General features: G+C 49.6%; 1 protein-coding gene and 1 non-coding gene across 2 annotated transcripts; one reads left to right on the top strand and one right to left on the bottom strand.

Moving 5' to 3' along the window:
* Window positions 1–51: 51 nt before the first annotated feature.
* Window positions 52–14,957, bottom strand: CMPK2 (cytidine/uridine monophosphate kinase 2). Its single transcript, XM_032959299.2, has 8 exons — window positions 14,795–14,957; window positions 5,227–5,535; window positions 3,966–4,045; window positions 3,360–3,580; window positions 3,114–3,261; window positions 2,755–2,956; window positions 1,123–1,368; window positions 52–533 (listed from the first exon to the last, which is right to left on the bottom strand). Exons 2-8 carry the CDS (start codon window positions 5,526–5,528, stop codon window positions 401–403), a joined length of 1,332 nt encoding a protein of 443 aa, XP_032815190.2. The 5' UTR covers window positions 5,529–5,535; window positions 14,795–14,957; the 3' UTR covers window positions 52–400.
* Window positions 2,185–2,257, top strand: TRNAK-UUU (transfer RNA lysine (anticodon UUU)). Its single transcript has one exon. It is a non-coding gene; the product is annotated as a tRNA-Lys (tRNA).
* Window positions 14,958–16,192: the final 1,235 nt, after the last annotated feature.

The following is a 16,192-nucleotide window of genomic DNA, read 5'->3' as shown; positions in this document are numbered from 1 at the left end:
TGCTGGTAAACCAATCCCAACACTCCGTATAAAGCCAGCAGACAAACAGTGTTCCAGCCGGCAAAACATTTAATGTGGGGTTTGTGTTTTGGAACTGGAATGTATTTAAATACGTAGATTTAATACGTAGATTCATCCATTCTCACATTTGGTAATGGACTGGTTCCACGGGTCCACTAGGATTAGGATTTGCACCGATGTCTAAACAAAAGAGATGTCGTGGAATTAAAGAAAGGATGAGACAATAGCGAGATATCGTCCGGCGAGAGAAGACAGACTAATTGGTGTTAATGTAAATTCTCTTGTGACGTTTATTAGGCGTTGATCCCGAGCTGCGGGTCTAACGAAGCCTGCTTGGCTTTGCTTTGCTTTTGCCTTGTGCCGCCACCGGGCCTGTCGCTCAGCAGGGCTTGAGGTGCTCGTGGTGCTGGAAGATGATGTCCATGACTTTCTGCAGAACGCCCGCCGGGGTGTCGGACGCGTCGATGGGAATGCAGCGCGGCTCCCGCATGCGCCGGTAGGCCTCTTCCACCCTGCGCGCAGCGGCGGCGACACGGCAGACCACGGTCAGCCACCGGGAGAACGAACGCTCGCAACGCGCCGTCGAGAGAGCCGGTGCGGGACGCACCGACGGGAGGGGAGCGACGGACCGGCGGGAGAGACGGGCGACCGAGTGGCCGCCGAGGGAGGGGATGCACCCGCCGGGAGGACCCTCGGCGCGGGGATGGAGCGATGACATCACGGCGAGGTCAGCTCGCGAGCAGGAGATGGATGGTAGCGGTAACTGGAGCGTGGTCGATGGCCTACGGCGTGGGAGTGCCTTCATCCAGCAGTGGATAAACAATGGCCGATGTTGATGATGTTGAATCGTGGTGCAGTGTGTTATGCACATTGCAGTAACTGCTAGTGCCACGTTACGATGCTGTGGACTGCATTGGCCTCGTTGGTGGGAGATGGAGCGATGAAATCAGCCGGTGCGCAGGCGCTCACTGGATTACTACGGGGCCGCGAGCGATGGGCTTGACGGGGATGCCCTGCATCCAGCAGTGGATCGATAACGACGACGAACAAAACAATTCGGAGCGAAATTCCAAGCGCCCGCGCTGGTTGGGCGCGACCCACCGCTCCCTGAAGGCGGCGTCCTCCTGCAGGCGCCTCTCCTCCCGCGTGATGTCCTCGCCGCGGCCCAGCAGCCGGCGCTGGCGCTCCGCGGGGCTCAGCGTGAGCATCACCGCCACGCTGGGCGCCAGCAGGTCCCACGGCCAGCGGTACACGGGGTGTCCCTCGGGAGGCAGGGCGCCCACGGGCACGCCGCCGCCGCCGCTATCCTCCGTGGCCACGGCGTAGGCTGCCGTGCTGTGCCAGAACCTGTCAGGGCAAAAACAAAGACAAAGATCCCCCGCGTAGCCTTCACGGACTGTTGGGGCAAGTGCTGTTAGCGAGGAGCACCGTCGAAGGTCGGCACGGTGCAACCACACGGTCGGGTTGGCCGACGCGAATGCCCTGACGTCTGTGTCTCTCCCCAACGTTGATGTTTACACACCGCCCCGGGTACTCGTTTGAGGCCGAGTCGAGCGAGACGACGCCCCAGGATAGGTTCAAGATGTTCCTCGCCAATGTTGGTGGCTGGGGTCGACGGACTCGTTCAGCGGGGTGAGCTCACCACCGCACGCCCCCCCGCTCCCGAGCAAAACCACAAACGGTGACACCGACACAACAACAACGTGGCACACCTGTACGGAGCGTGTTACAGCTGGTGGTCTGCGGTGGCTGGCACAGCGCGAGGAGCCAGAGAGACCACAACGAGAAGAAAACTGGGTGATTGTATGCACCTTGAACTTCTTTCGCACCGGACGTAGCCAAACCGTGCTAATTGGGGGTGCGGTGGAAGGGCAACACACTGAACACAATAAGTAGTTCTCGAGAAATGAGGTGTGCAGGGTGCTGACGTGTTCTGGGGTCAGAGGCAGCAACTGGGAGGCATTCTAAATTCATAACCGTCGCCTATTACGTAAATTCTATTTTCAGGCATTATTATTCACCAAATAGTGTGTTTAATTCATGGAACAATGACGGGTGGCAGTGTTCGTTTCCCTGCCCCTGTGGAGAGAGATAATGCAGTACCGTATGTGTGTGACCATGCAGTACCATATGTGTGTGTTGTGACCACTTAGGTCTACACGAGCCCGGATAGCTCAGTCGGTAGAGCATCAGACTTTTAATCTGAGGGTCCAGGGTTCAAGTCCCTGTTCGGGCGCTAGCTTTTTTTAAATACCTTTTTATATTTTTAATGCGTTCCTCAACTGTTTTAAAACTCTCCTGCGGCAGCACTCAATGCTGTTTAAAAGTAACTACCTGGGATTCTCCACGTTCCTAGGTGAGTTCTTAAATCTATAAAAATGTTCTTATATAACCGGCTTGTCCTGCCAATTAAAAAAAAGGATTTGTCATGGTGACTCGGAGAGGCTTTAAGAGGCAAATATTGCAAACTGAGCTCGGCTAATTAGGTTGAGAGGTTGTCGTGAGACCCTCCACCACCCAGCACAGCCAAACAAATGAAATTCGTCGCGCGGTGTGCAAGCATTCCACACGCCAGTGATCATTGTTTCTTAAGTTGTTTCTCAATGGTGGTTGTGAGAATTTCCCTTCAACTCACCGGCGCTTGAGCTCAAACAACGGAAATCGGCGCATTAGACCCTCGTGCAAGTGACGCATTCACTCTGGTCCGGCCGACGCAGCGTGCCATGGGGTTACCTGTCTAGGACGACGGGGCCCTTGCGGGCCGCCTGGGACGCCTGGCCGTCGAGGATGTAGTTGCGGAGGCAGTAGTAGGCTCGCCGGATGAAGTTCGGCTGGTTGACGAAGAGCGGCAGGTACGAGTCCAGGTGGTCGGCCGGCAGAGGCAGGAGGGTGGCGCCGAGGCTCCGCTGCAAACCTCGCGTCACCGTCGATTTGCCTGTGTTGGAAAATAAGGCGAGGGTTCTTTGTTGTTGTTGCTGCTGCTGCTGCGGTGGCACTCGCCATGGACGCAGCGGCGACCCGAAGCGACGCCGCCCGGCGCGGGGTGGCGGGTGAAGGTTGCGAGCAGCTGACGGGGTCCACGTGGGTCAAACCTGTTGCGTCCAGACCCTCGAGCACCACGATGGGGTGCAGAGACGAGGAGGCGGAGGCGGCCATGCCGCTGCCGCGATCCGCGCTCACCTTCCTCCACTCCTCACTCAGCTTCAGCAGCTCCGCCGCCTCGGGCAGGAACTCCACACACTGCAAGAGCGCGGTACACTCACCGTGAGCGAGGGCGCGGTTTTTGCCGTAGTCCTAACCCTAACCCAGCCCAAACCCAGACGTAGCCCAGCCCGCACCTCCTCCATGACGGCTCGCGCCTCCTCGTAGCGATGGAACACGGGGTAGGTGTCGCCGCTCAGGAAGGCCGGGTGGAGCGGCGGGGCCTCCGCGGGGACCACCGTGCCGCCCGTGAGGCCGCCGCCGCCGCCTCCGCGCTGCACCGTCTGCCGCACGCAGCCGTCGGCCAGCGCCTCGTAGCGACACACCTGCCACTCCGCGTCGCTGTCCGCGCTCATTTCTGCGGAGGAGACGGCGGGAGGTGCGGCGACGAGTTAAATGGATCACTTAGATCGGTGATGGGCGGCCCAGGCGACGTCGGTGGGCCATGCGAGCGGCCCTCCTCCACCCCAGTGGGCCGCAAGCTTCACACCGCGCCCGTGCGCTCACCGTGACCCCCGCGCGTGACCCTGGACGCACTGAGACCACGCAACCACGAGGGACTGCACGGAACGCATGCGGCACACGGGCAGCAGGTTTCCCACCACTGGCGTAGATTGTCGAGAGCTCTCCGATTTGCGGTTTAAGTTCCCTCGTGTGCCGTGCCAGCCTCTGTAGGTGCTTGCTAACAGCACGCGGCCCGACAGTCTTGATAAATATTACATGGGGGATATTTGTCTTTGTACCTTTTATCAACGTGTCCACGTGTTCATCGCAGGACACCAGGTATCCCGTGCGCAGGTGAGCTCCAGGTGCTCCCGGCTGCCTGCGAGTGTCAATGTGATTCAGTGTGATCAGGTGAGAACTCGAGAGAGCGGGACCGGAGTCCCACGAGGTCACGAAAATAAAATAAAGTACAGCAAATAAGCAATTAGAAATCAGAGCAAAAAACAACCTCGTCTTACGTGATACATCTAAAATATTGCTCAAACGCAAATCAACGTTCATAGATAGATTCCCCATAGCCAATGTTTGCTCAGGCAGATTATGTTGAGACTGATCACAGTACAATTTCAGAATAAGGTACAGCAACGTTAAACAGAGTTAGGGTGACGATTGCACTCGTATGTAAAGAGACAAAGACACGAGTCAAAAGCAAATTGAATAAGATTGTGGCGATATAATTTTTCACGATACGGTAATCTTATCGCGACATATAATCACCTTAACTCTGCGACTATTTCATGACGCTGACCTTCCTCAAAAAGCTTAAAGGTCGTGATCTGAGCTTGGCTTTTTTCACTCCAGCGCTGTCCTCCAGACAGTCTCGTCCCTTCACCTGATGAAGGCCGCTTGTGTTGTGGCCGAAACGTCGTGATTTTTGTTATATATATTTTTTTACCTACGTGACTTTACCCAATAGAACCAAAGAGTATTTCATGTGCGATCGTCTCGGTTTGTTTGTGCCCTGACGTACCGCACCAAGAAGATTCAACTACGAGCAGGGATCGCTTTGGTAGCTCGACGCACGCGACATCGTCAACACGACGCTGCCACGAGGCTTCGCATGCCTGTGACGTCACAATGAGTATGAAGCCGACACCACGCAGATCGACAAGCCGTCCATCTAAGCGCGTTTTACAACACGGACAATTCGATTCGTACTAAAAGAGACAAGCAGACGATTCACGTCTCCACAAATACAGTACGTTAGTGTTATTTTACACATCCCTACACGACGGCCTTTCTGGCAGTGCAGTCTTTCAGCTCTATTGGTTCGATATAAACAAACTCTGGACCAGCTTAAAAATATATATATATAGATTTTTAATTATTATTATTGTTATCAGAACCGTTTAATCATTGTTATTACATATGAAAAACATGCATTTCAAATAGAACCAGCGACGATAATTTTGCGATGTATCCTGATACGATGCAGTTATCGCGGATCCTCATCGTACGATGCACTCGAGCTCTCGCCACGACCCCCGTCAGCCCCGTCACCTGTGGGCCATGAAGGCGAGGAGGCTGCTGCCGCGTGACCGCAGGAGCAGCAGCAGCCTGTCCTCCAACTCGGCGAGGAGACGGGCCGCGCCAACCCGCGACCTCCCGGCGATACTCACGGAGACGGAGCCGTGAAACACGGAGCGTGCCTCGGCCGGCAGGGCCCCCGCGTGGAGCCCCCCACGGGGCTCCGAGGCCACGGGCAGCACCGTGAAGTGGAAGGGCTCCTTTAGGGGGGCTCCGGCCACGCAAAAGGCCCAGGCGAGATGCCCGGGGGCGCCCTGAGGGTCGTCTTGGGCCATCAGAATTCTGGCAACGGCAGCAGTACCAGCAGCAGTATCAGCAGTAGTACCAGCAGCAGTACCAGCAGCAGTATCAGCAGCAGTATCATCAGCAAGAGTAGTATGAGCCGAGGAGGTGCTCGTTGGGAAATCTGGAGAATCTTGTTTGGGGAGAAATAAAATAAAATCAACTTGTCTGGAGAAACTAAATCTCCAGCCGCCTGCACCTCGAAGTTTCGCAGGACCGCGTGGAACGGTCGGTGGCTCGTTGCAGCGCGCTCTGGGTGAGCGCGTGGCAGCTCTGGCTGATAATGAAGGTTGTGCCCAAGGGTGGATGTTTGCACGGATGTTTGTGTTGATGTTTGTGTGGATGTTTGCGTGGATGTTTGCGTGGATGTTTGCGTGGATGTTTGCGGGGATGTTTGTGTGGATGGTGTGCGGGGTTGTTTGTGTGGATGTTTGCGTGGATGTTTGTGGGGTTGTTTGCGTGGATGTTTGCGGGGTTGTTTGCGTGGATGTTTGCGTGGATGTTTGCGGGGTTGTTTGTGTGGATGTTTGCGTGGATGTTTGCGTGGATGTTTGCGGGGTTGTTTGTGTGGATGTTTGTGGGGTTGTTTGCGGGGTTGTTTGCGTGGATGTTTGTGTGGATGTTTGCGTGGATGTTTGCGGGGTTGTTTGTGTGGATGTTTGTGGGGTTGTTTGCGGGGTTGTTTGCGTGGATGTTTGCGGGGTTGTTTGTGTGGATGTTTGTGGGGTTGTTTGTGTGGATGTTTGTGGGGTTGTTTGCGTGGATGTTTGTGGGGTTGTTTGTGTGGATGTTTGTGGGGTTGTTTGTGTGGATGTTTGTGTGGATGTTTGCGTGGATGTTTGCGGGGTTGTTTGTGTGGATGTTTGTGGGGTTGTTTGCGGGGTTGTTTGCGTGGATGTTTGCGGGGTTGTTTGTGTGGATGTTTGTGGGGTTGTTTGCGTGGATGTTTGTGGGGTTGTTTGTGTGGATGTTTGCGGGGTTGTTTGTGTGGATGTTTGTGTGGATGTTTGCGTGGATGTTTGTGGGGTTGTTTGTGTGGATGTTTGCGTGGATGTTTGTGGGGTTGTTTGTGTGGATGTTTGCGTGGATGTTTGTGGGGTTGTTTGTGTGGATGTTTGCGTGGATGTTTGTGGGGTTGTTTGTGTGGATGTTTGCGTGGATGTTTGCGTGGATGTTTGCGGGGATGTTTGTGGGGATGTTTGTGCGATTTAGCGTCTTTGCGGCTTACCTATTTCGACACAAAATTCGCTCTATGCGGTTCGAATTCAATCATATGCGGTTACGCGGTCGGGTGTGAGACAAACTTGTGTGTGTACTATTGTGTATTGTGTGTACTATGTGTGTACTATGTATGTACTATGCGTGTATTGTGTGTACTATGTGTGTACTGTGTGTATTGTGTGTGATATGTGTGTACTCTGTGTGATATGTGTGTATTGTGTGTACTATGTGTGCACTATGTGTGTACTATATGTGTATTGTGTGTACTATGTGTGTACTATGCGTGTACTATGCGTGTATTGTGTGTGATATGTGTGTACTATGTGTGAAAAGGGTGTATTGTGTGTGATATGTGTGTACTATGTGTGTATTGTGTGTGATATGTGTGTACTATGTGTGTACTATGTGTGTATTGTGTGTACTATGTGTGTATTGTGTGTACTATGTGTGTACTATGTGTGTATTGCGTTTGATATGTGTGTACTATGTGTGTATTGTGTGTGATATATGTGTACTATGTGTGTACTATGTGTGTATTGTGTGTACTATGTGTGTACTATGTGTGTATTGTGTGTACTATGTGTGTACTATGTATGTACTATGTGTGTATTGTGTGTACTATGTGTGTACTATGCGTGTACTATGCGTGTATTGTGTGTGATATGTGTGTACTATGTGTGTACTATATGTGTATTGTGTGTGATATGTGTGTACTATGTGTGTACTATGTGTGTATTGTGTGTCCTATGTGTGTGCTGGGTGCGTACTGTGTTTACTATGTGTGTACTATGTGTACTATGTGTGTACTATGTGTGTACTATGTGTGTATTGTGTGTACTATGTGTGTACTATGCGTGTACTATGTGTGTATTGTGTGTGATATGTGTGTACTATGCGTGTATTGTGTGTACTATGTGTGTACTATGTGTGTATTGTGTGTACTATGTGTGTACTATGTGTGTACTATGTATGTCCTATGTGTGTGCTGGGTACGTACTGTGTTTACTATGTGTGTACTATGTGTGTATTGTATGTACTATGCGTGTACTATGTGTGTATTGTGTGTGATATGTGTGTACTCTGTGTGATATGTGTGTATTGTGTGTACTATGTGTGTACTATGTGTGTATTGTGTGAACTATGTGTGTACTATGCGTGTACTATGCGTGTATTGTGTGTGATATGTGTGTACTATGTGTGATAAGGGTGTATTGTGTGTGATATGTGTGTACTATGTGTGTATTGTGTGTGATATGTGTGTACTATGTGTGAACTATGTGTGTATTGTGTGTACTATGCGTGTACTATGCGTGTATTGTGTGTGATATGTGTGTACTATGTGTGTACTATGTGTGTATTGTGTGTGATATGTGTGTACTATGTGTGTACTATGTATGTATTGTGTGTGATATGTGTGTACTGTGTGTGTACTATGTATGTATTGTGTGTGATATGTGTGTACTATGCGTGTATTGTGCGTGATATGTGTGTACTATGTGTGTATTATGTGTGTACTATGTGTGTACTATGTGTGTATTGTGTGTACTATGTGTGTACTATGTGTGCATTGTGTTTGATATGTGTGTACTATGTGTGTATTGTGTGTGATATGTGTGTACTATGTGTGTACTATGTGTGTATTGTGTGTACTATGTGTGTACTATGTGTGTATTGTGTGTATTGTGTGTACTATGTGTGTACTATGTATGTACTATGTGTGTATTGTGTGTGATATGTGTGTACTGTGTGTGTACTATGTATGTACTATGTGTGTATTGTGTGTGATATGTGTGTACTATGTGTGTACTATGTGTGTATTGTATGTCCTATGTGTGTGCTGAGTGCGTACTGTGTTTACTATGTGTGTACTATGTGTGTACTATGTGTATTGTGTGTACTATGTGTGTACTATGTGTGATATGTGTGTATTGTGTGTACTATGTATGTACTATGTGTGTATTGTGTGTACTATGTGTGTACTATGCGTGTACTATGCGTGTATTGTGTGTGATATGTGTGTACTATGTGTGTACTATATGTGTATTGTGTGATATGTGTGTACTATGTGTGTACTATGTATGTACTATGTGTGTATTGTGTGTGATATGTGTGTACTATGTGTGTACTATGTGTGTATTGTGTGTGATATGTGTGTACTATGTATGTATTGTGTTTGATATGTGTGTACTATGTGTGTATTGTGTGTGATATGTGTGTACTATGTATGTATTGTGTGTGATATGTGTGTACTATGTGTGTACTATGCGTGTATTGTGCGTGATATGTGTGTACTATGTGTGTACAATGTGTGTATTGTGTGTATTGTGTGTACTATGTTTGTACTATGTATGTACTATGTGTGTATTGTGTGTACTATGTGTGTACTATGTGTGTACTATGTGTGTATTGTATGTCCTATGTGTGTGCTGGGTGCGTACTGTGTTTACTATGTGTGTACTATGTGTGTATTGTGTGTACTATGTGTGTACTATGTGTGTACTATGTGTCTATTGTGTGTGATATGTGTGTACTATGCGTGTATTGTGTGTACTATGTGTGTACTATACGTGTATTGTGTGTACTGTGTACTATGTGTGTACTATACGTGTATTGTGTGTGATATGTGTGTACTATGCGTGTATTGTGTGTACTATGTGTGTACTATGCGTGTACTATGTGTGTATTGTGTGTGATATGTGTGTACTCTGTGTGATATGTGTGTATTGTGTGTACTATGTGTGTACTATGTGTGTATTGTGTGTACTATGTGTGTACTATGTGTGATAAGGGTGTATTGTGTGTGATATGTGTGTACTATGTGTGTATTGTGTGTGATATGTGTGTACTATGTGTGAACTATGTGTGTATTGTGTATAATATGCGTGTACTATGCGTGTATTGTGCGTGATATGTGTGTACTATGTGTGTACTATGTGTGTATTGTGTGTGATATGTGTGTACTATGTGTGTACTATGTATGTATTGTGTGTGATATGTGTGTACTGTGTGTGTACTATGTATGTATTGTGTGTGATATGTGTGTACTGTGTGTACTATCTGTGTATTGTGTATACTATGTGTGTACTATGTGTGTACTATGTGTGTATTGTGTATACTATGTGTGTACTATGTATGTACTTTGTATGTATTGTGTATACTATGTGTGTACTATGTATGTACTATGTGTGTATTGTGTATACTATGTGTGTACTATGTATGTACTATGTATGTATTGTGTATACTATGTGTGTACTATGTATGTACTATGCGTGTATTGTGTGTGATATGTGTGTACTATGTGTGTACTATGTGTGTATTGTGTATACTATGTGTGTACTATGTATGTACTATGTATGTATTGTGTGTACTATGTATGTACCATGTATATACTATGTGTGTGCTGGGTGCGTACTGTGTGTACTATGTGTGTATTGTGTGTGATATGTGTGTACTATGTGTGTACTATGTGTGTATTGTGTATACTATGTGTGTACTATGTATGTACTATGTATGTATTGTGTGTACTATGTATGTACCATGTATATACTATGTGTGTGCTGGGTGCGTACTGTGTTTACTGAATGCGCTACTCGGCAGGCAGCTGTCACCTCGTGCGGTTTCGCTTTGTGCGCCTTTTTTTGTACGACTACCGCATAAAGCGAGGGGGACCTGTACACATACTGTGTAAATACTGCATAAACTATCGGTGTGCGTACATGTAAAATACAGCAATAATGCATCACAGCTCTAGGCTTTAGCGTAATCTCCAGATTCTAAGATGCACTTCCTCTTCCGCCCTGTATTTTTAAACAAACGTGTTAGTGAGGGTCGCGTATCGCACACCGTGTCCACCCAAACTTTTTCACCCCGTGTTCTTGTACAGGGATAGTGAGTTTTCAGGTCCATACGGGGCGTACAGACGTTTCAATACGGGCACAAATGTTGTAGTCTATTTGTTTATTCCTTGTGATGGGACTTTGTAGGATGAACGTTGAGATTTATAAGGGCACGGGGTGACCAATAAGGTCTGATTTGGTCTCTAATAGGTAGGGCACTGATAAGGGTTGACAGGTTTGTAGTAGTGTATAGTGTGGTGCATAGTGTAGTGTATAGGATGAACGTTGAGATTTATAAGGGCACGGGGTGACCAATAAGGTCTGATTTGGTCTCTAATAGGTAGGGCACTGATAAGGGTTGACAGGTTTGTAGTAGTGTATAGTGTGGTGCATAGTGTAGTGTATAGGATGAACGTTGATATTTATAAGGGCACGGGGTGACCAATAAGGTCTGAATTGGTCTGTAATAAAGTAGGGCACTGATAAGGGGTTGACAGGTTTGGTCTTGTAATCAGGAGAATGCGGTAACTTGACACTCGACGAATATAAAGTTCTCACGAAAGCGTTCACCCGACTCCCCCTGGCCACTCGCGTGTGAACACTCACCAGCCACTCACCACAGACGGCGTCAACTTCTACCCTGGCAGTCTCTACATTGTCATACAGTGGGAAAAAAGTATTTGATCCCCTGCTGATTTTGTACGTTTGCCCACTGACAAAGAAATGATCAGTCTATAATTTTAATGGTAGGTTTATTTGAACAGTGAGAGACAGAATAACAACAACAAAATTCAGAAAAACACATGTCAAAAATGTTATATATTGATTTGCATTTTAATGAGGGAAATAAGTATTTGACCCCCTCTCAATCAGAAAGATTTCTGGCTCCCAGGTGTCTTTTATACAGGTAACGAGCTGAGATTAGGAGCACACTCTTAAAGCGAGTGCTCCTAATCTCAGCTTGTTACTTGTATAAAAGACATCCGTCCACAGAAGCAATCAATCAATCAGATTCCAAACTCTCCGTGTTTGGAGGAGGAGGAGGAATGCTGCCTATGACCCCAAGAACACCATCCCCACCGTCATACATGGAGGTGGAAACATTATGCTTTTGGGGTGTTTTTCTGCTTAGGGGACAGGACAACTTCACCGCATCAAAGGGATGATGGACGGGGCCATGTACCGTCAAATCTTGGGTGAGAACCTCCTTCCCTCAGCCAGGGCATTGAAAATGGGTCATGGATGGGTATTCCAGCATGACAATGACCCAAAACACACGGCCAAGGCAACAAAGGAGTGGCTCAAGAAGAAGCACATTAAGGTCCTGGAGTGGCCTAGCCAGTTTCCAGACCTTAATCCCATATAAAATCTGTGGAGGGAGCTGAAGGTTCGAGTTGCCAAACGTCAGCCTCGAAACCTTAATGACTTGGAGAAGATCTGCAAAGAGGAGTTGGACAAAATCCCTACTGAGATGTGTGCAAACCTGGTGGCCAACTAAAAGAAACCTCTGACCTCTGTGATTGCCAACAAAGGTTTTGCCACCAAGTACTAAGTCATGTTTTGCAGAGGGGTCAAATACGCATTTCCCTCATTAAGATGCAAATCAATTTATAACATTTTTGAAATGCGTTTTTCTGGATTTTTTTGTTGTTATTCTGTCTCTCACTGTTCAAATAAACATACCATTATAATTATAGACTGATCATTTCTATGTCAGTGGGCAAACGTACAAAATCAGCAGGGGATCAAATACTTTTTTCCCTCACTGTAGAACACGGCGCGGACGGCACGTAACATCTACTTACATCGCCACTATATTTGCTTTACTTGTGGAGACATCAGCACTGGGAAGACAAAGGCGGCCGGACGTGTTGTTGGCCACCTCTCCCGTGCCCTTCCAGCCTGCATAGGTGCTCGCTGACAGCACTTTCCCGATTAGCACGGTTGGTTACGTACGGTGCGAAATAAGTTCAACATAAAAAGTCTGTCCAAGGCTATACGGGGGGATATTTGCTGAGACGCGATGCCATGTCCGCTGTACGTTGTAGTACAACTCACCCGATACTCACCGCTCCATTAACCCCTGGCACAGCCGACATCACTCACCTGGCACACCCCAACACGTGGCACACTCACCTAACCACACTCACCTAACCACACTCACCTAACCACACTCACCTAACCACACTCACCTAACCACACTCAGCCCAAATTTTGATTTAAAGCTTTCGTGACTGCAGTAATTCATATTCTTAGTTCTTTCGGTAAAGTCACGTTGAAGGGAAACAACAAAATAATAAAATATATATAAAACACTCAGCCCGTCACCTGGCACTCACCTAACCACACTCACCTAACCACACTCACCTAACCACACTCACCTAACCACACTCACCTAACCACACTCACCTAACCACTCACCTAACCACACTCACCTAACCACACTCACCTAACCACACTCACCTAACCACACTCACCTAACCACTCACCTAACCACACTCACCTAACCACACTCACCTAACCACACTCACCTAACCACACTCACCTAGCCACACTCACCTAACCACACTCACCTAACCACACTCACCTAACCACACTCACCTAACCACTCACCTAACCACACTCACCTAACCACACTCACCTAACCACACTCACCTAACCACACTCACCTAGCCACACTCACCTAACCACACTCACCTAACCACACTCACCTATCCACACTCACCTAACCACTCACCTAACCACACTCACCTAACCACACTCACCTAACCACACTCAGTCCGTCACCTGGCACTCAACACTCACCCGGCACTCACCTGGCGACATTCATCAGCCAGCCACAAATATAGAGATCCCCGTATAGCCTTAACAGACTGTAAGGGCAAGTGCTGTTAGCGAACTGCACCTTTGGAGGCCGGAACGCAACACGAGGGGGTGGGTGGGCAGCACCACGCCCGACCGCCTTTGTCTCCCCAGTGGCGATGTTTACACACCGCGCCAGGCACCCATTTGAGGCTGAGTCGACCTAGGGGAGGCCCAGGACCGGTTCAGATAATCGTCACTGTTATTGGCCGTGAACGGGAATCGAACTCCACTGCCGCTCCCCACGACGCTCAGCCCTCGCCTGGCACTCAGCACTCACCTGCCAGCACTCACCAGCAGTGCCACACTCACCAGCAGTGCCACACTCACCAGCAGTGCCACACTCACCAGCAGTGCCACACTCACCAGCAGTGCCACACTCACCAGCAGTGCCACACTCACCAGCCGTGCCACACTCACCAGCCGTGCCACACTCACCAGCAGTGCCACACTCACCTGCCGTGCCACACTCACCTGCCGTGCCACACTCACCTGACAGCACTCACCAGCAGTGCCACACTCACCAGCAGTGCCACACTCACCAGCCGTACCACACTCACCTGACATCACTCACCTGACATCACTCACCTGACGTCACTCACCAGCCGTGCCACACTCACCTGACATCACTCACCAGCCGTGCCACACTCACCAGCAGTGCCACACTCACCAGCCGTACCACACTCACCTGACATCACTCACCTGACATCACTCACCTGACGTCACTCACCTGACATCACTCACCAGCCGTGCCTCACTCACCTTACATCACTCACCTGACGTCACTCACCTGACATCACTCACCAGCCGTGCCTCACTCACCTGACATCACTCACCTGACGTTACTCACCTGACATCACTCACCTGACATCACTCACCTGACATCACTCACCAGCCGTGCCACACTCACCTGACATCACTCACCAGCCGTGCCTCACTCACCTGACATCACTCACCTGACATCACTCACCTGACGTCACTCACCTGACATCACTCACCAGCCGTGCCACACTCACCTGACATCACTCACCTGACATCACTCACCTGACGTCACTCACCTGACATCACTCACCAGCCGTGCCACACTCACCTGACATCACTCACCTGACGTCACTCACCTGACATCACTCACCTGACGTCACTCACCTGACATCACTCACCAGCCGTGCCTCACTCACCTGACATCAGTCACCTGACGTCACTCACCTGACATCAGTCACCAGCCGTGCCTCACTCACCTGACATCACTCACCTGACGTCACTCACCTGACATCACTCACCTGACATCACTCACCAGCCGTGCCTCACTCACCTGACATCACTCACCTGACGTCACTCACCTGACATCACTCACCTGCCGTGCTGCCGCCTGTCGTGCCCGCTCGTTCTCTGCCTCCTCGGCCCCGCCGCCTCCGCATTGTGGAGATTCCTCCGTCAGCGCGTCCTGCGTGGTGGTGGTGGCGGGGGGTGGTGGTGGCGGGGGGCGGTCGCTGGCTTTCGGGTTTCGGCTTTCGGGGTGGGAGCGGGGCTATCGGGGGGAGGGGTTGGGAGGGGCTGCTGTTGAGGCAACATGCCAGCAGCGTGTGCGGTCTGGTTATTGATTAAACCACCCGTACCACCACCACCACGCGTGGTCGTTCCTGGAATCGATGCGTGCCCCTCCATCTCGACGGCATCGCCTCCGGCGACGTCACTGCGCGGAAGAGAAGGAGGGGGCCCCTCACTCGGGAAACCAGCAGCGCGTGCTTTTGAAAGGGAAGGGTTGGTGGATCACACCGACATTTGTAAGCCCCCCCTTGCCCCCCTCCCTCCCCAGCTGCGTACTGACCTGCTGCATGGTGGCCGTGGTCAAGAGGTGGCAGTCCAACGAGTCGGTTCGTCAAGCCGCCGATGTGGAACTCTTGCCAACAGGGTGGACGAGTGGTTAAAACTCGTGCAACAAGATCAATGGGTTCGATTCCTGACTCGGGTGCCTTTGCTGCGTGGAGTTTTGTTTGTGCTGACCGTGTTTTGCTGAGCGTGGAGGGCAGGGCGCATAGACGTTTCATGGAGCACAGTACAATACAAGGCATTGTGCTGCACCGCCGCCGCAAGGCACTCACCACTGATGTTGGCCGGGAATCAAAAATGAAAGTCGGGTTGTGGAGTTCATAGCGCAGCGTGGAACACTGCTCCACTTCTCCCTGTATGATCAATACAACAAAATCCCCGCCATATGAATGCTCACGGAGTCTCAACACGTCTCGTTAAAGAGGGTGCTGCTACATGGGGAGGTTTGCTACATGAGACCAACGGTGGCTAGGAGATATTAACTACCTCGCCTGGTATACAGGAGGCCGTGGGTTCTATCCCGACCATGACGCCTGCTGCTGTATATTTGGAGTTTGCGTGTCTCTCCCCGTGGTCGAGTGGATTTTTCTCCGGGTCCTCCGGTTTTTCCCTCGACATTTAGAATCAACATCACGCGTGTATATTATTTGGCTGCTTTCCACTTCCACGTGACAAGCCACTTCGTTGAGCGATCTTTTGTGGCCAAAACGCTTCTGAAAACGAGCTACACAGCTCAGTGGGCCTTACCTGGTAAAATAAAAAAAACAGTGAAAGGTTTGGCCATTGTCATTAATCAGAGTCGCGTGTCTCCTTGTGGGAAGACCCCGCAGAACCCGGGAGAAAACCCAACCACGCATGCGAAGGGGGGTAAGCACTCAAAACTCCGCACAGATGGATTCGAGAAATGT

The sequence above is a fragment of the Petromyzon marinus genome, chromosome 23 (genome assembly GCF_048934315.1).
Source record: "Petromyzon marinus isolate PM22_M1 ecotype Great Lakes invasive population chromosome 23, UKy_Petmar_22M1.pri1.0, whole genome shotgun sequence".
Classification (NCBI taxonomy): domain Eukaryota; kingdom Metazoa; phylum Chordata; class Hyperoartia; order Petromyzontiformes; family Petromyzontidae; genus Petromyzon; species Petromyzon marinus.
This window is presented reverse-complemented; position numbering and strand designations above follow the sequence as displayed.

Excerpts from the sequence above, each read along its gene's own strand:
- CMPK2 (XM_032959299.2), bottom strand. The coding sequence starts at position 5,528 with ATGGCCCAAGACGACCCTCAGGGCGCCCCCGGGCATCTCGCCTGGGCC. Across the intron at positions 3,581-3,965 it reads CGTGGACACGTTGATAAAAG|AAATGAGCGCGGACAGCGAC; the intron begins GTACAAAGACAA and ends TCTCCTCCGCAG. Across the intron at positions 534-1,122 it reads GACGCCGCCTTCAGGGAGCG|GGTGGAAGAGGCCTACCGGC; the intron begins GTGGGTCGCGCC and ends CGCTGCGCGCAG.